The following is a 19,356-nucleotide window of genomic DNA, read 5'->3' on the forward strand; positions in this document are numbered from 1 at the left end:
ATTGTTTGCAGGTGCTCTTCTGTGGAACTACTGATAGCTGGAGTCTGGATTTGAAATTGAAGAAAGAAGATTGAAGTGACCTTGAAAAGAGAACTGGGAATTTTGTTTTTTGATTTAGTAAAGAGCCTTGAACATATAGTGGCAGCGTTTTGCTTGTTGACAGAATTGCATTTTCTCTTTCCTTTTTTTCTCTATCCCCCCCTCCCCCCCCCCGAGTTGGGTTTTTATATTTGGACTTATGCAAGAATAAGACTACTTCCCCCCTCTCCTCCCTTTGTGTTACCTCTTCGGCAAAGGGAATATACAGATTTCTGTCTTTTTAAATCTTTTCTTAATTTTTTTATTTTTTCATCCTTTTTCCTTTTTTTATTTTTTTCCTTTTTTCCTACATAATTGGAACCAATTGGATTAAGGTATTCAAGTGCCTGAAGATTTTTCCCTTCCCTCTTTTATTTTTAATTATTTTTTCTTTTCCTTTTTTTTTACTGGAGTGGCAAATGGCTGCTCTTGCTTTTTCTATTCAATTTTTCTATTGTACTTCAAGATGAGCAGAAAAATACCAGCTTCAGCTTCTTCAATCCTGACTTCTTCTTCCTCACCATCTGGAGGATAACGATCAATACAGGTGATGTTACAACAAGAGAAGGAGAAAGAAGTGACACTGCAGATGATTATGCAAGGAATTCAAAAGATACAAGTAAAAACAGATAATATTGAAAAGAGAACAGAGAATATCAAGCAAAGAATGGAAAAGATGGATGAAAAAATAGAAAATATTCAACAGATGATGATGCAATACGAGGACAGAATTAAGAAAATTGAAGAACAAGATGTACAAAGAGATAAGAAGATTGGAGATATGGATACCCGATTGAGTGAAGTGGAAAGAGATACGGGCAGATCTCTGCAATCATTGGGATGGGAAATTGATAGATCAGAATTCTATCTTAGATTTCAAAATATAGAAGAAGAAAAGGGTGAAAACCTTGCTGAAATGATGACAGAAATCCTGGCAGAAGCATTAGAGGTAACTAAAGAGAAGATGATGGATGGAATGGATGAGGTTTTTTGTGTTTATACAAGATATGCGATGAGAAATAAACTACCAAGAGAAGTTCATATCAGATTTACTAAGAAAATAATAAAATCACAAATACTGCAGGTGGCAAGAGAAAAAACACTAAAGTACAAAGATAAAGAAATAGTGGTATTGAAACAGGTACCGAGAAGAGAGAGATAAGAAGAGAATATTTATTTTTGACCAAAGAGTTGCTTAAAAGAGGAATAAATTACAGGTGGCTGATACCCAAAGGTCTCATGTTTACCTGGCAGGAACAAAGACACAGAATTGATACAGTTGAAAAAGTGGAGTTATTCTATCTGGAATATTTTAGAGGAAGGGAGGAAGATACAAGAAAAGAAAAGTCGTTAATTGAATTTCAAGAGGAATGTATAGCAGTAACTGAAAAAGAGGAAGGAGCCGTAGGTGGTGTACCCAGAGAACAATGAGAACCAAGATCTACTAGAGCAACAAATCCTTCTTACAAAGTCTAAAATGGATGAGAAAAAATTGATTATAATTAATATAAATGGGATTAATTCAGCTATTAAAAGAAGAAAAATATTTCATAAGTTAGAGAAATTAAAATTTGATATAATCTACCTATAAGAAGTAGATATTAAAAAACAACATGATTATATATTGAAACAACAAAAATTAGGGAAATTACTTACAACGTTAACACATTGTTAAAAGAGAGGAGTGGTGTCATATATTAGAGAGACAATCCCTGCAGAACAAATATATACAGATGATGATGGAAGGATTTTGATGGTGGAGATAACGGACAATAATCTAAAGACACTTTTAAGAGCAATTTATGCTCCAAATGATAAGAAGATTTTTACAGGAAATTACATAAGAAAATAATTGAACTGGACTATGCTAATATCTGTTTGATGGGAGATCTTAATGGAATAATAAATAACAAATTGGATTATAAAACACCAAAAACAGCAAAGAAAACTAGAAAGACATTGCCAAAAGCCTTCTTTTGAATGGTAGATGAGATAAACTTAAAAGATTCATGTAGAGAGAGAAATGCGGAAAATAAACAATATACCTTTTATTCAAATAGACATGCATCATGGTCTAGAATAGATATGATATGGATGTCAACAGAATTGCTTTCTAACATACAAGATATTGAAATAGAAGCAAGTACTTGGGCAGATCACAATCCAATAATACTTGTATGGAAAGGACAAAAAAGGAGATCTAGATGGACTTTAAATAATATGATATTAAAGGAAAAAAACTTTAAACAGAAAATTGAAAGAGAATTGACTTTTTTCTTTAAAGAAAATACAAAAGAGTATATACATCATTACACAACCTCTGGGACACGATGAAGGCTTATACAAGGATGAAGGACTATACAAGGAAAAGAAATATAAAACAGATTTTTTTTAAAAAAAATGTTGGAAGATGAGTACAAGAAGTTGGAAAAAGAACTACAGAAATTTCCACAAAAAAGGACATTAAAATTAAAATGGACATAACTAAGCATAAATGGGGCTAACGGAAAAAGAAGAAAAAGCACAAAAATTAGAAATGCTAAGCAGAACTATTTTTAAGATGCAAATAAACCAGGCAGATGGCTAGCATATAAACTGAGAAAGGAAACTCAAGAAGAATAAATTAATTGATAAATGAACAAAGGACATGTATGCTATGGAAATGCGGAGAAGAAAAAAATTATTCAAGATTACTATGGAAAACTGTACCATCAAGAGAATGTTCAGGAAGAAAGAATACTTACTTCAGGAAGAAAGAACAATACTTACAGGAAGCAAATTTGCCCCAGATACCCAAATATATTGAAACAATGTTAGAAAGTAATATAACAATGATGGAATTAAGAGAAGCTTTAAAAAAGCAAAACATTGGGAAAGCACCAGGTCTGGATGGTCTGCCAGCAGAATTCTATAAGACATTTCAGGAAACATTGAATCTTCACTTATTAGAAGTTATGAATGGAGTTATGTCAAGGAAGAGAATACCCAAAACATGGTCAGAAGCATATATTACACTTGTACTGAAGGGGGACACAGACCCACAGCAAGTTAAAAATTATAGACCTATATCCCTATTAAACTCAGATTATAAAATCTTTGCCTCAATTCTGGCAGAAAAATTGAAAAGATACTGAAACAATTTTATTCACCCTGATCAAAATGGATTTCTGCCAAAGAGACAAATTAAAGACAATATGAGAATAATTTTAGATACGCTGGAATACTATGAGGCACATCCTGAAAAACAAATGGCTCTGATGTTTATAGACGCACAAAAAGCCTTTGATAATGTGAATTGGCGTTTTATGCTGTTACAGTTGGACCAAATGGGCTTTGGTAAAAAATTTACTCAAGCCATGGAAACGATATATCATAAACAAACTGCAAAGGTTATGATAAATGGAGCGTTAACGGATGTTATAGATATAAGAAAAGGGACCAGACAAGGCTGTCCACTGTCGCCTCTGTTGTTTGTGTTAACGCTGGAAGTGCTGAATAGGAACATCAGAGAAGAAAAAGAAATAAAAGGAATGAAAATTTAAAAAGAAGAGTATAAATTACAAGCTTTTGCAGATGACCTGGTATTTATATTAGAGGATCCATTGGAGTCTGCACCTAAACTGATAGAAAAGATAGAAGAGTATGGGAAAGTAGCAGGTTTGAAAATAAATAAAGATAAAACAAAGATTTTAGCAAAGAACATGTTAGTAAGATGAAAGAAAGAATTAGAGGAAGTTTTGGGGATCCAGGTCACAAACAAGGTAAAGTATTTAGGGATACATATAACACCAAGATGTAGCACACTTAAGGAGGACAATTATCTCAAACTTAAGCAACAGATTGTGACAGATTTGATGAAATGGGAAAATTTACAATTATCACTGTTTGGGAGAATATCTACAATTAAGATGAATGTATTGTCCAGAATCTTATACTTATTCCAGACAATTCCAATCAGATTAGGGAAAGAATTTTTTGAAGATTTAAACAAAATAGTGCTAATACATTTGGCAGGGGAAGAAAGCGAGAATAAAACTTAAATTGTTACAAGATGCAAGAATAAGAGGAGGATTTGCTTTGCCCAATTGGGAATTATACTACCAAGCGACAAGTCTGATGTGGGTAAAGGAGTGGATAACATTAAGGAATACTAGACTTTTGAATTTAGAAGGACATGACTTGCTGTTAGGGTGGCATGCCTTCCTCTGGTATAAGGGAACTAAAACGCAGGGGTATTTTAGAAGACACTATATTCAAGAAGCATTGTTTCTAAACTGGGAGAAGATAAAAAAGCAATATTATTTAAAAATTACACTATGGTTATCTACTATTGAAGCTTTTTCCTATCCAATAATATATAAAAAGGAACAAACAGTTAGATATGGTGAGATACTGAATGAAAAGGGTGAACTTAAATCTATGCAAGCGTTGGAAGAACAAGGTGTAAAAATGAATTGGTTTTCATATTTGCAAATACAATCTAGATTTGATAAAGATGTTAAAACAGAAGGTATCTATGACAAGTTGATTGATTTAGATAACATTTTGACAGGTACTGATGAAAAAGTAATAAAAAAACTTTATGGACATTTGCTAGAGTTTAAATTAGAGGAAGAACAAGTAAAAGAAACAATGATTGCATGGGGAAAAATTTCGGATATGGGATTGACTTAGATAAATGGCAAAAATTTTGGTCTCAAAATTATAAAATGACAATGTCAACTGCGTATAAAGAAAATTTGTATAAGATGTTTTACAGGTGGCACTTACCCTGACAAGAATTGCCAGGATGTTCAAGGATAAATCGGATAAATGTTGGAAATGTCATCAGATATCTGGTTCATATTATCACATGTGGTGGACATGCCCAGATGCAAAAAGATATTGGACTATAATCCACACATGGTTGGGAAAAATGACAAAACAACACATAGACTTTAAACCTGAGATATTTTTATTGGGAATTATACCGGAAATATATTGTAAAGAATTGAAATATTTGATTGTAAGTGTTTTAACAGAGGCTAGAATTGTATTTGCTAAGAACTGGAAAAATGAAAAAATACCTATGCAGAAGGAAATTATTAAGAAAATCATGGACTGTGCCAAAATGAGTAAATTGACATTTGAAATTAGAGAACAAGAGGATAAGCAATTTTATATGATATGGGATTTATTTTATCAATGGTTAGATAAAAAGATATGGTAAAGAAATAGACTACTAAGCCTTAAAATAAAAGTTAATAGATTGATATAGAATACAATATAAAATATATAACCATTGGATGAATGTATAAGATTAAATCATAATGAAAATTAGAATATCTCGTATAAAATGATGGAAAAATAGTCAAATGAATGTTTAATAATTGATATTATATAAGCACAAGCTAGACCGATAAGGTGAGAATTTATATAACATGTGAGTAAAAAAAGATTGTAACCAACTGACACACTGCATGTATATAATTGAAAGATGGTTTTATGTTTTTATGTTTTGTTCATGTTTGTTGTAAAAAATAATAACTTTTTTTTTTAAAAGAAAGCTTTATACCAATGGTGGGATTCAAAAGAATTTACTAACCGGTTCTGTGGGCGTGGCTTGGTGGGTGTGGCAGGGAAGGGATACTATAAAATCTCCAGTCAGAGGTGGGATTTGCCGGTTCTCTGAACTACTCAAAATTTCCGCTACTGGTTCTCCAGAACTGGTCAGAACCTGCTGAATATCACTTCTGCTTTATACAATTTCACTAAAGCAGAAGGCAGGATATATAAGAAATGTAATAAACATTTTAATAATGATCTAACAATTGTTCTCTTGGATTTAGCCGCCTAACGAATGCTTCAGAAGTTATCTAATACACATTCTATTTGCTCCAGGTTTATCCCTATTCCTAACTTCTAGCTGTGATGTGCAGGAGATCTAACTCTTTGTTACTGTTATCAGTTCTCTAACCACCCAGAAAGTGGCCAAGGCAGTCCAGGACCAAGAACACAAGCTGTGTGGGGCTTCAGTCCTTTTAGCTCCATTTTCTATTCGCAGCAGGAACAGAGAAGTTCAAGGGGGCTCCACCTGGAGGGATCGAACGAGCCAAGCTTGCTCTTAGACCAGCTATGTTGCAAAAGCCACCAGAAAGTTTCTGATGCTTCCTTCAAAATGGAATCACTTAACCAAGCCCTCCTAAAAAAAAAAAAAAGAACAGTACCACTAATGGCTTAGACACTGGCGACAGCGGCAGCAGCACCTGGCAGCTTCAGAAAGGCGGCTTGAAGGCCAGGAGTTTCTCACTTACTCAGGAGTTGTGACGCAGCAGCCACTCTCTTTTGTCTGTCACCAGCATGTCTCTGATAGTTTCTGCCAAAGTGTCGGTGCTGCTTTCCTGATTTATGCTCTTTAAACGTTTGGCAATGAAGGCATCAAAAGAAATGAGAGTCACAATTTGCCCCCAGTCTGTTACAACCTCTCTGAACATTTGCCTTGCAGCTTCTGATAAAATCTTCACTTTCTCTCTCCATTTTCCTCAGCACCCCTGAATAAAGTGGGACAGAAGGACTTTTCACCAAAGAGCCACAGAATGTCAAGGACGATGGCTGGTTTTGTCCAGCCATTCCCCGTCCCAGGGAACTGCAAAGAGGCCGCCCGCTCTCGGGGACCTCTGCTGCTCCCGAGTCAGAGGTGGTATTCAGCCGGTTGGCACCTACTCAAGCAAACCGGTAGCAGTTATTTGGCATGGGTCATTGACCCCTGGCTGGCCACGCCCCCAACCTGATCGCCTGGTCACTCACTTGCGGATCACTCTCCTAGCTTTCCATTCCCCACGTCCTCTTTCGGCGGGGGGGCGGGGGGGAGGAAGAAAGGCATGGACGCTGCAAGTATCGCTTTCCCCATGTGAGTTAAAGCGTCAGGAGTGAGAAAGAGTGCAGTCTGACAGAGGGGGTGGGGGAATCCACTCCAGCCTTGGAGAAATTTAAAGGAGCTGTTTCCAAAATGCTCGTCTGTTAAGTGCTCTGTGTCGGTATGTGTGTGTGAGAGAAAGAGAGAGAGAGAAAGGGAGGGAGGGAAAGAAAGAAAAAATAGGAAGAGAGAGAGAGAGATAAAACTCTGTGCTATTATTTTTAATTGCTCCATTATTTACCATGTGATAATATTTTACACTGTCCCTACACCTAGAGTGATTTTTCTGCCTTTCTTTTGCCCAGGGCTACCACATATTTTTCAGGGTTTACATGCATTCAATGTCAATAGTCCAGAGCATAAAATACACATGTGTTTAAGAAGAGTTGAAAGGGACCTTGGAGGTCTTCTAGTCCAACCTCCAGCTCAGGCAAGAGAACTGAGGATGCCAAACTCTGAGTAGAAATCCTGGGAAAGGTGTCAGAATGATACTTAGAAGGGACCTTGGGGTGAACCCTATACCATTTCAGAGAAATGGCTGTCCAGTCTTTTCTTTAAAACTTCCTGTGTTGGAGCACCCAGAACTTCTGGAGACAGGCAGTTCCACTGGTTAATTGTTTTCCTTAGTTTTAGGTTGCTTCTCTCTGTTCAGTTTCCATCCATTGCTTCTTGTTTGCCTTCTGCTTCTTTGGAAAATACATTGTCCTCCTTTCTTTGTGGAAGCCCTTTAAAAGCCTGTTGCCTATCACCCTCTTGAGTAAAGCATGTGAGCCATTTCCTCCTTTCAGTGGTCCATGAAGGTACATCTATAGTATGCAGATAATAAAGTCAAAAAAGGTGAACAACATTTTTACACAATTATAGATAAGTTGAGGCTGGGGGTGAGAAGGAATGGCTGGGAGGGGAGGGGCCAGGTGAGGTACCCCTTGATGTGAGTGACATTGAGTTGGCCACACCCACCCAGTCACATGACCACCAAGCCACGCCCACCAAACAAGCCACGCCCACAGAACCGGTAGTAAAAAAAAATTGAATTCCACCACTGTCCCGAGTGCTACAGCTCAGCCCCCGGCCGACTCCGTTTTTCCATCTGAAAGGAAAGGAAGCAACGCTTTTGGGACTGTCTGCAATGTGTTCGCTCTCAGCCACTCTGACAAGGCAGGCGAGAGGCAGGATACACCTCTCCGTTCAGATCGTGAAGCGATGCCATGTACGGTGCGAGGGGGAACTGGATTCACCCCGGGAAGCTTTCAAGAAGAGACTGGGCTGCCGTCTGTTAGAAATGGGGGAGGTAGGGTCTCCTGTTTAAACAGGGGGTTGGACTAGATGGCCTACAAGGTCCCTTCCAACTGATTTCACTTGATCTCCGGAAACGGGGCAGCGTTAATCCGCCAGCACTCTCCCACCGCCTATCGCTGAGTCGGGGCGCATGCGCGACCCCGCCGGCTCCTCCCTACGCGCCGCACTCAGGCCTCTTGGCGCGGCCTCTGACGCGCAAGATGGCGGCGCCCAGTCCGTGACCGGCGCGATGCTGCGGCTGGTGCTGCGTGGCGCCTCAGCGGTCGCCGGGGGAAGCCACCCCAAGCTCGTCGCCGCGGCGGCGGCGGGTCAAGGGCCGGGTGAGGAAGAGAGGGAGGTCTTTGCATTGGGGTTCTCATTCCTGGGCGCCTCTCTGTAGGCTGGCTAAAAGAGGGCAGGAACCGTATAACATCTGGCCGTACACGGTACACCTTCCCCTGCCCTGTTTCAGTTTCGCGTGTCCGGGAACACAGCGCTTTGTTAAATAAACTCCGATCGTGCGTAAAGATACCTCGAAAACCCTGCCCTGGGGTTCAAAGCAAACAGCCGCCTGGCACGTGAACCTCTTTTCTTCCTCTCGTGTCCTTGAACGCAGGCAACGAGCAGAACCAGCTGGCTCTTCAAAACTGGGGAAAGTGCTCTCGATATAGTGCTAATCTTAGATGGGCAGGCCACTTAATGTCCCCAGACATCAAGGGGGAGTCAAGTTAATTTTTGTCACTACATGAATTCCAGCAAGAAGACGATCCTGCGCTGCCCACCTGGTGTTCTGAACTGATTTTGCACTTTTTGTTTTTTCAGGGAAGATCCCTTTCCTCCAAATAGTCAGAGAATATGCCAGGCCTGTCCGGAAAAAAAAAGAAGGTATGAATTATAAATTGTTCAGTTTGGTTCTCATTGTGCCTTCTGGGTGGAAAGAACAGAACATAAATAAGCAATGGTTGGTTTAGAGTCAGGTTTCTGAGATGCTTTGTTTCTATGGATTTGAACATTTGTCTGTTAATCCCAAACCCTGATCCACTGAAATGGGAAAATAAAAGGTGATAAGAGCAAAATGGTACCTCCCCCTTTTCATATCAATAGACACATTTGGAGAGCTAAATTTACATATGACTTGGTTTAACTGATCACAGTAACAATTCTCTTTTGCTTTACCATCAGGGAATTGAGAAGGACCTTGAAAATCCATTTTGGGGGCATCTACAGATATTTATTTGGCCATTATTGAAAAATAATTGCTGAACAAAAGTGTACAGCAGGAGAGCAATTCTTTTTCTTTCTTTCTTTTCAGCTATCCCCAGCCATCTGGATGATCTGCCTGATACAATGTTGAGGAAAAATTATGCTAATGTCTCAGCTGTAGACAAGTAAGATTTGCAGGGATTGGTGGGAAATGGGTGTGTGGGGGGGAAGAGAGAAACAGTTTCCAGTGCCCCTTAGTGACAATTCTGTCACCTACCTTATTTTACAGTTGGAAGAAAAAAGCTCCCAAGATACAATCTCATAAAATACCCATCCTTAATATATATGAACTGTTAATATTCGGGGGTGGGGGGGTGGAGCGGAATGGTCCCTTCAGCGTTACTTTTAATTTTCTTTGCTGTATCCTAAAAACCATTTGAAGCCAGTAGCAAATGCTAAACTCTCAGGAGATTTTTAAAAAAATAATACATCCAGGGAGACTCTGTGCTTTCCTGCAGGGTGGATGATGATGTCAGAAGAATACTGTCTCTGGAAATGGCAAGCCAGGTTAGTTTTTTGTTTTCCTTTCATAGAAAGTTTGGGATTTAGGAACAAATACTGCTGCCAGATAGCTCTTCAGATCACCTTAGATCAGGGAACAGGAGCTACCAGAACTCTGTTTTATTGTTAGGGTATAATAATAGAATATGAATCTGTCATTTTTTCTCTCTCCTTTTGTACTAAAGAAAAAGCAGGAGTTTTCCTCATCTCCTGTCTCTTTGAGCTCAGCTGATATAATGATCACTGAATTTCCTTTTTAAGACTTTTTCATTATTAACTATCTTGTGAGAGTTCAGTAATTTACCTTTGTAAACAATCTGCCACATGTGCCTGATGGGGTGATCAGTATTAATTGCTTTCAGTACTGTCTTTACTTTGTTTAAACCAAAAGCTTAGTATTGTACAGTTCATTGAGTTGAATTTCTCAAGAGGTGTGTACTTTTTTAATTCATGGAATGCAAAACATTTTAAATCAAAGTATCTAGAAATTGTATTCTCAAGAGAAACAGTATTTCAACTCTACATGTTGTTATCCCATTTAGCATTAGTATACAGGTAATCCTCAGATTATGATCATTCAAGACCATTCAGTTATAATTGTGCTGAACAAGGGGGATTTCTGGTGGGTCTCGATGTTTCAGCTGTTGCAGTATTCCCACAGTCACGAGATCACTATTTCTACTCAGAGTTGCTTTGGATAGTAAGATGGGCAGCATATAGCAATAGCACTTAGACTTATATACCGCTTTATAGTGCTTTACAGCCCTATAATCAATAAAAATTCTAATGTTCCCTGCTAGTTTCCCACAAGCAAAGTCAGTGGGAAAGCTGGCAAGAAGTTGGAAGTTATGATCACATGAAATCCTTGCTTAATGATCTATGCAGTCCTCATGACAGCAGACAAGACTGTTGGAATTGCCATTGTTAAATGATGTGATTACGTGACATGCTTTGCAACTGCATTGCTTAGCAACAGAATCCCTGGTCCCAGTTGCTCTTGTAACCTAAGGATTGCCTGTAAACCAACAGCCATGATGTTTGGAAACCTTCAATGTCCTTCATGACTCTGTTGGCAGAACATACTTAACCAGATGACCAAATCCACCCATTTCTGAGCTTGTATGATTCTTCTTAATCATAAACTTGGTTAGTACAATGATACCAAGTCACAACAGTTTTTGAATGAAAAGAATCTTAGCATGCTTTACAAATCTCAGTTGCAACTGATGTGATTAAGAGTGAACAGTGCCTACGTGATTTTATGAATTCTATGACAGCAAAATTCCCACTTTCTTCTACAGTAAGGAAGTAACTTTGAGGCAGGTTTTTCATCTGAAACCCTAAATGGAGCAGTACTAATATACCATATTTGTGGAGAAACTGTCTGAAATGTACAACAAACTGCAGTTGCAATTTTTTATCTGTTAACGTCCATTCCCCAAGTATCGCTAATGTCTGCTTGTGCCTGTAGAGGGAAAAAGTGAAGATGAAGAAAGAGCAGTTGGCAGCCAAAGTCCGCAGGAGCCCAAATGACTGTGGATCTGCAGAGGTTCAAGGTAGGCAGAGAAGTGGAAGCTATCCCCCCCCCCCCACCCACCCCGCTTAGCTCCATGGTTGTCAGGGAGACTGTTGGCATCACCTCGTTGTGTTTTGGAAGGGCCTAGTGGAGATCTGGAGAGTTTTGATTTTCAATTTCTTATTGTTCTGGGGAACTGGTCAAGCAGAAGGAAAAAATCACTACCACCGTAGCTGTATTTGTCTGTGGAATTGTTTTGAGATGTGAAGTATTGTTGGATACATCTGGAAGTTGACTCATTCCTTTTCATATAAAAGGTCTATACTTCTGTCAATGTGATTGGATTCAGTTGCTATGTATGACTAAAGAGAATGCATATGTTTTAATGGCCTCTAAGTTGAGAATGCAGGTGATTTGAATAAAATCACAAAGTTATGAGCTATATATGCCTTGAAAACAAGGCAGTAGTTGCCAGAAGTGAGTATGGATAAGCCATCAGTCTGTTGAAGTAAGGTGACTAATACATTCAAAAATAATAATTAAAACACACATACAAACCTGGTGAATGTTAAAGTGTTGGATTGACCCACCCCAATCATGGAAGCTCATGGCTGACAATGGGGCAGCCATTCTCCTTCAGCCAAACCTTCCACACAGGATTAATGTGGGGAGGAAATGTGTGTCATATATGCATTTTGAGATCACAAATAAAATAGGTGTGACAAATATTGCCAAGCTGATGTCATACCAGTTTTTGATTAACACTCCTTAGTGTAGAAAGGCTCTTGGTTAAAGAAACATGTTTGATAAAATATCCTTTTTGTCATTCAGGGTAATCACGTAGGAGCTTACAAATGGGTCTTGAGATTGCCTAGAGGTTCTAGAAGGAGAGGGCAGCTTGACCAAAGAATTGCCCACTCCAATCTAGGATGGACATCATCTTCCACCCAGCACCCATCTGCAGGAGGAAGGCACATGGAAAGGGAGGGAGGGCAGAAACAACTTGACAATCATTGGGGGAACCAATATTGCTGCCCCAGGCCCCTCACATTCTTCACTGTTGACATGAAGTGGCTAGAAGTTGGACTTGAAAATTGTACTTGGTGTTCCTCCTCACTGGAAGGAGACAAAGCAGAGAGCTGCAGAGTTTGGTCCTGGCCTTGCAGTCATTGCCATTTTTATTAATCCCATGGATGATGATGCTTATTACATTTTCAGGGCATTCAAAATTGGATTGAACAGCTAATACTCAAATGGAAACAAATCTGAAACAAACATTGATATCTTTAGAGAAACAGGATTAGAATGTGTTCTGACATGGGCTTCCCCAACAGCACGAAGCTGACTCCTCTTCCCGATAAACCCCTTTTATTTACAGTGAATTCCCCTCCAGCAAAGTCCCAACCAATAGTCTTTCAAGATATTCCACAATTACAGACCTTTATCAGGCTTGGAGAATTGCCAGGCTGATGTCTTTCAGATGCCACACTATAGCAGACAATACTTTGCAAGAATGCAGGAACAGATCTTCACCCAAATGAACTAATTGTCTCCTGCAAAACCCCACTCCCCTTTCACTCCTCTTTTATTTCCTATGGGAGGGGCCATTAGCTTTACTACCAAGTTGACCTTTGTTCCTTAGCTGTTCCCTTCTCCTGGCAGCTCTGCACATGCGCACACTGGGAACAGGGTCCAGCTGTTCTTCTGCCTCACTGATGCCCAACTCCAAAGGCAGCTGATAACTGTCAGATGGCCCTGGCCCTGTCTCTGCCTCCAATGCAGAGCCCTCATCAGAGCCTTCTCCAGACTCCAGGACTGGCCCAGGTTCCTCCCCAACCTCCTCACTGTTCGAATCTGCTGCCAGCTCCGCTGGTTGCTGGGAGGCCACAACAGAATGTATGTTTGCATTAAAACAGACAAATGCAAGCTCTTGCAGGATGCATTGGAATAAGGATGGAGAAAGGAGACCTGGCAGTAACTGCAGGGGAAAAATACTCTGCAGGTGCAGGTGACCATAACCTAGATGAGTCAGATTTGTGGCCATAAAATCAGTTTAAGTAGCATCAATAAAAATATAGTTTCCAGAACACAAGAAGGAAGAATCACATGGTGTTCTGCTTTAATTGCACTCATTCAAACCTCACATTCTGGGTACATTTTTGTTTTAAAAAAAGCCCTTTCAGGTTCAGAGAAGGGCAACAAGAATGCTAGGAGGTAGAAGCTTAATCTCATGAAGACAGATTAAAGGGACGATCGTTCAAGGGTGGGGGAATGCCATCCTGTCCTCTCAGCTCTTTGAGCCAGACCAGCATAGGAAACCAAAATGGTGGGTGCAGCTTTTATTGTGAAATCACAGAATCTTGCCAATCTCAATACGCCCCCTCCCCATCTTCATCAGAACTAAAGAGAATCTTTTTCTCGGATGCTTTCTCGGGTGAAAGTTCTGCCTTGGACTTCAGTTTTTTTCCCTCTTGCTTTGTGCCTCTGCTGCTCCTCAAGGTTACCCTTACAGCCCATTTCATAGACCTGAAACGGTATCACCCAGGTGGTCAAGACCTGTTTTGTAACTAGACTGCTCTTTGGTACTTGGCCATAAATTCAATAACAAACATATTCATTAAATAATATATTTTAAGTTAAAGCAAGGCAAATTCCGGTTGAATTGCTAGGAACTGCTAAGGACTTTTTTTTGGAAAGAGGAATTGGATAGTGGAGCCTATGACCCAGCAAGATGGCAGCATCTCCTTCACCGGGGCAGGTAGGGGGCTTCAGGCAGAGCCGGGGCAGCCACTGGAACAATGGGGTAGACTGGATGGCCCGGGAGGTGGCGAAAGAGTGAGTTTGTTTCCTGTAGCTTCAGTGCAGGTTTCAACATCCCGCTGAGGCAATAACTCCAGAGTAGAGCAGGAAAAGACTTGTGAAAGTCAAACCTTGACTAAATCCTGCTGCACAAATGGTAACACTGCATAGAATTACTATCCAACAAGTTGTTGTCTTAAGAAAGCTTTCTTTGACCTTTGCCTTTTGAGCAGAAGACTAACCTGAGTTTTCCCTACAGTTTAGGGTGTGGGTGGGTGTCAGTTTCTTCATTTCTTGTAAGACTCGGTGCCTTGCGCACCACCCTGGCAGGCATTTGGCATGACATCCAAGATGAATGCTTCTTCCCTCTCCTCTTCTCAAGCAAATCTAAATTATATTCAACAATTATTTCACTATTTATCCAGGAGCAGAGGAATTGCTGTCCTTTTCTGCTGTGGTCTCTGGCAGGGAAATGTGGTGCCTGATTCACAGATCTTTGAAAGGATGAAGTCAAAGGAGATGGAGGCTGTTTGCCCTCTGAGGGGTGCAGTAGCCACCCATTTATGCCTCTGGTGATGTGAAGAGTTTATTTTCAACTTTAACCAAAACAGTTTCCTGAACACTTATATAAAACAGTCAGTTCAGAACACTGATTAAAAGGCCAGGAGATCCCAAGTCTTTCTTTAGGTACAAAGCCAGCTGGGTGACTTTGGGACAACCAGACTTTCTCAGCCCAATCTACCTCACAGGGTTATTGATCTAGATTAGGGCAAATAGGAGGTGGGAGCATTGTGTGCATCATCTTGCACAAATGTTGTTAAGAGGGATATAAAATCTAATTTAAAAAAGATCAATCATAATTATACAAATATCTACAGACGTTTTGTATTAGAAAGAAGTGCAACATCAAAGCAAAAGGAATGAGAGAAGAGTATAAAGAAAGAATATTGCACTTATGATGATTGGTTGGACTAGAAATAATTGAGGTGCCCAGTAGTGCCGATTAGAAGGAGCTGTGGTTAGAATGCAGCATTTCAGGGCTCCTGCTGCTGCTGCTGCTTGCCAGCCACCAGCAATTTGGCTGTTCAACCTCACCAGGTTCAAGGTTGACTCAGCCTTCTATCCTTCCAAGGTGGAGGGTAAAATGAGGACCCGGCTTATCATTGGAGGTAAGAAGCTGACTCTGTAAACCGCTTAGAGAGGGCCGGAAAGCACGGTGAAGTGGCACGTAAGTCTAAGGGCTGTTGCTATTCTGCTGAAATGGTCCTACTTCCTGTTTCACACCTCTCTCCACAGAGTCACTCTGCCTTCTTTCAACAGAACACAGAAACAGCAGTGTTCAGAACAACAGTATTCCCACATGTAACACTGAACTCACTTTCACCAAGAAGAAATTCCACCTCTTAAAAGTCTGCCTGGCTGTTAATGTTCACATATACTCTTTAAAATAGGAGAAGAGCTTAGCATAACAAGCTTTTCTGTTTTTTTTTCTTAATGTTCTAGTTGCCTACTTGACAGCCATGATCCTCACCCTCAAAGAACATCTGCATATGCACCCCAAGGTATGAGTCTTCAAAGCTGCTTGCTTTATGTAACCTCTGTAAACCGGGTCTTCTAAGTCAGGGGGACTATTGCAGTGTCTGTGCGGTTGGTCGTACGGGTGAATGGCTGCTGCTGCTGCTGCTGCAACATTCATAAATCAATTTATTCCTTTTATTATTATTTAATTCTATTCATTGTTCTGGAACAGCCCTGTTTTGCCCCAAACTTTTTTAAAAAGTTCCATCAAAATCCCTCCCCCCCTTAACTTCTTCTGATGCCATTTTTATACTCTTGGGCCTCTTTCTTAGCAGCTGGGTTTTTTTTTTGTCCATACACATTGTTCAGTCTTTTTCATTCATTTTCAATTTTTTATAACTGGCCGCCTCTGTAGGCTTATTTTCATTTTGTCATTTCACTAAGGATATTTTTTCATAGATTCTGTTATTATAACCATGGGATTCCATAACGTTATTTTTTTTTACTTGTTTCCAAGCAGCTTTCCTGTCCTTTCTCCATTCATTCTATTGTGAGAGTAATCTGTCTTCTAATATTATTCAGGATTCAGACTTTTTCCCCTACATTTATTCTTCCTTCACTCCAACTTCTTTTGGGTTTTTTTCCCCTTTCATATCCAATTTCCACCAAAATCCATTCTTGATGCTACCAAAAACTAATTTTCTTTTGGTCATTTCACTTGATTATTCATGCTCTTTGCATGCATTCCTCTGGCATTCCAAATTTCAGTTTTCCAATACCAAAGTCATCAACAAATAGATATATTGATATTGCCCACTACTATGGAGAAGGTAGAGTTCAGGTTACCAGCCTGAATTGTTACTATGCCACATAGTAACAGTGTTCCCTGCTAACTCCTGGTCAGTTCTAGCACATTATGGCAGGATTTCTAATCCAGAAACTTCATTACAAGCCAATATCCTATTGCCTGCATCCCATAAACTAGACCAGCAGTCACCAACTGGTGAGCCGTGGCCCATTGGTGGGCCATGAGAAAATTTTGGTGAGTCGCAGAGAAATCTCACCCCCAGAGCACCCACCCAAGACAATTAATCCAGGCTGTGCAGAAACACAAGGCTTTGCTGCCCAAATGGCCCGCAGGAACCCTCCCCGCCCACTCACTCCTTATCCGGCAAACTTGCCTGCTAAATTGCTACGTTTCCTTTTTCCGACCATCATCTGTTCTGCTGTGCTGGGAGATTTAGATTAGCTAGGAAGCAGGAAATGGTTGGATTTCTTGCTTTCTAGTTAGTCTTTAGATCTTCGGCTCTGCTTTTAAGCACAGCTGAACCTCCCTAGGACTGAAGGTTCTATTATTCAGTGCAGACTCATGGCAAATTTTATGTGACAGATTGAGCTAGCCGATGGCAGATAGATAGATCACTGAATGATTCTGTGAACAACTCAATCTGCCTGCCTGCTTTGCCTGATTTTGGGTAAAAGTTGCTCTTTTTAAATAAAAAATTCAATATTTACATACATGGTGTTTTGTGAGTTAGTTTTGTGAGTTTACTTGCAAGCAAATTTTCTGTGACAGACTCAGCAAGCCAATGGCAGATAGATAGATCTCCGAATGAATCTGTGATTCTGTGAACAACTCTATCTGCCTGCCTGCTTTGCCTGATTTTGGATAAAAGTTGCTCTTTTTTTATAAAAAATTCAATATTTATATAAATATTTATAATATTTACATACAAGCCATGCCCAGCCATTCACATGACCACCAAGCCATATCCACAAATTAGGCCACACCCACAGAACCGGTTAGTGGTCCCTGGGATTTAAAATTATGAGTTTGGTGGTCCCTGAGGTCCAAAAGGTTGGCGACCCCTGAACTAGACGATACATGCTTTAGTTCCAATTCTGAGAAGCACAAAAGTATATTTTTAATACTGTTTTTCTTCTCAGAGATCACTGTGTAATAAATAATAATCCTTATTCCCCAGTCCAAAAATATTTTCCTTCTAGCAAGTTATTGCTGCCTTTCAGTAAACTTGAAAATTTATTTAAATGTCAGTAAGTTAATATCCAGAAAGTTGAAAAATTAAAATACTTGGATCTATGGATGTTTCACTGAAGAGGCTACAACTTTCTAGGACAAGGTTAACCTTACCCGCATGATGATAGCCACTGATCGGCGGACTGTGTTGCTGAAATATCTACGTAATACCCGCTATGATACCTTTGAGAACACATGCAAGCAGCTGGAAATCGAGTACTTGCCTCCTCCACAATACCGGCGGAAAATCACACGGCGCGCAGCTGTCAAGAAGGAATTTCGAGACATGGTAGGTTAAGAATGGCTGGCCCAAGGTGACCTACAGGAACAGCCTGGGTAAGAGCAGCTTCTCTAGTGTAGAGAATTGGCTTGAGATAGGCATGTTGTGCTCTTCTGCATAGGCTTCAGATCAGGGGTAGGATACGACAGGGTTAACTACCGGTTCAGGATTTACAAGCTTCCCTGCATGCTGGGAGCCACGCGCCTGTAAATCGTCATCAGCAGTCTGCATTCAGAGAAGCAGCCTTTGAAACAGCCCTCTTTTCCTGCTTTTTTAACTGCAGCTGTGCCTCATTCGGCAGCTGAAGTTGAAAAATCAGGAAATAAAGATCAGGTAAGAGCCCAGGTGGGTGGGTGGGCAAAAACATCAGCAGACATAGAACCGGTTCTATGTCTGCTGCTCTTCAGAGCTACTGGTTCTACAGAGGTGGACAGAACCCGTAGAAACCCACCCCTGCTTCAGATAAGGAAAGGCTTGGAAAGCCGTGTTTGATAAGGATCCTGTCCAATAAGTGAACAGCATTTCTGTCCCCAGTGTTGGGCGGGTAAGGATAGCATGTAAAAGTAGGAAAGCCTAAGTGGCTTGCGAAGAAGTACAACCTCAGCAGCAGCGAGCTGGTGGGTTGAGTGCTGTTGGTTTCATGTTTCACATTCAGATAAAATCAGGCAGACTATGGCTTGGTCCTTACTGTCTCATTGTAGCAGTTGTAGACATAGTAATGGTAACATTCCATGTACAGTGGCAGTGGAAGCAAAAACTGCTTATTTTTCCAGGGTGAAAGGAGCTAAATTCCCAATTAAATCTCTCCTTCCCATTAATATTCAGATCTACAAAGAGAAGCAAAAGCTAAGAGCTCTGGAAAGATTGAAGCAGATGGAAAAGGAAGATGAAGGAATAAAGGAACAGGCTCAGCCAAAGGAGACCCCAAGCTGAACTGGACATGCCTTCTGTCGATGGGTGGAGAAACTCAAACCGAGGAACAAATCTTAAAGATAATAAAACTTTGAACACCAACTTTTCATCTACATCTGCAAATATGCACACATCCTCTTTTTTAAACTTCATGTACATGGTTAAGGTGTAGTAAAGATGTTAGATCTCCAAACTTGTCAATTTTAAGATTTGTGGACTTCAACACTCAAAATTCTTCAGCTAGCATAGATTCTGGGAGTTGAAGTCTACAAGTCTTA

The 19,356-nt window shown here is 40.2% G+C and overlaps 1 protein-coding gene across 2 annotated transcripts; it reads left to right on the forward strand.

Moving 5' to 3' along the window:
• The first annotated feature begins 7,984 nt into the window (after positions 1–7,984).
• MRPS15 (mitochondrial ribosomal protein S15) lies at positions 7,985–19,180 on the forward strand. 2 transcript variants are annotated; one of them, XM_087939456.1, is made up of 8 exons: positions 7,985–8,264; positions 9,074–9,136; positions 9,564–9,639; positions 9,973–10,021; positions 11,487–11,571; positions 15,834–15,892; positions 17,984–18,175; positions 18,992–19,180. In XM_087939456.1, exons 1-8 carry the CDS (start codon positions 8,177–8,179, stop codon positions 19,097–19,099), a joined length of 720 nt encoding a protein of 239 aa, XP_087795582.1. In that variant the 5' UTR covers positions 7,985–8,176; the 3' UTR covers positions 19,100–19,180. The 2 variants fall into 2 exon arrangements, with proteins under 2 accessions (XP_087795582.1, XP_026558567.1); XM_026702782.2 differs by lacking the exon at positions 7,985–8,264 and adding an exon at positions 8,456–8,592.
• The last annotated feature ends 176 nt before the right edge of the window (positions 19,181–19,356 follow it).

The sequence above is a fragment of the Pseudonaja textilis genome, chromosome 10 (assembly GCF_049901715.1).
Source record: "Pseudonaja textilis isolate UNSWEBS1 chromosome 10, rPseTex1.2, whole genome shotgun sequence".
Classification (NCBI taxonomy): domain Eukaryota; kingdom Metazoa; phylum Chordata; class Lepidosauria; order Squamata; family Elapidae; genus Pseudonaja; species Pseudonaja textilis.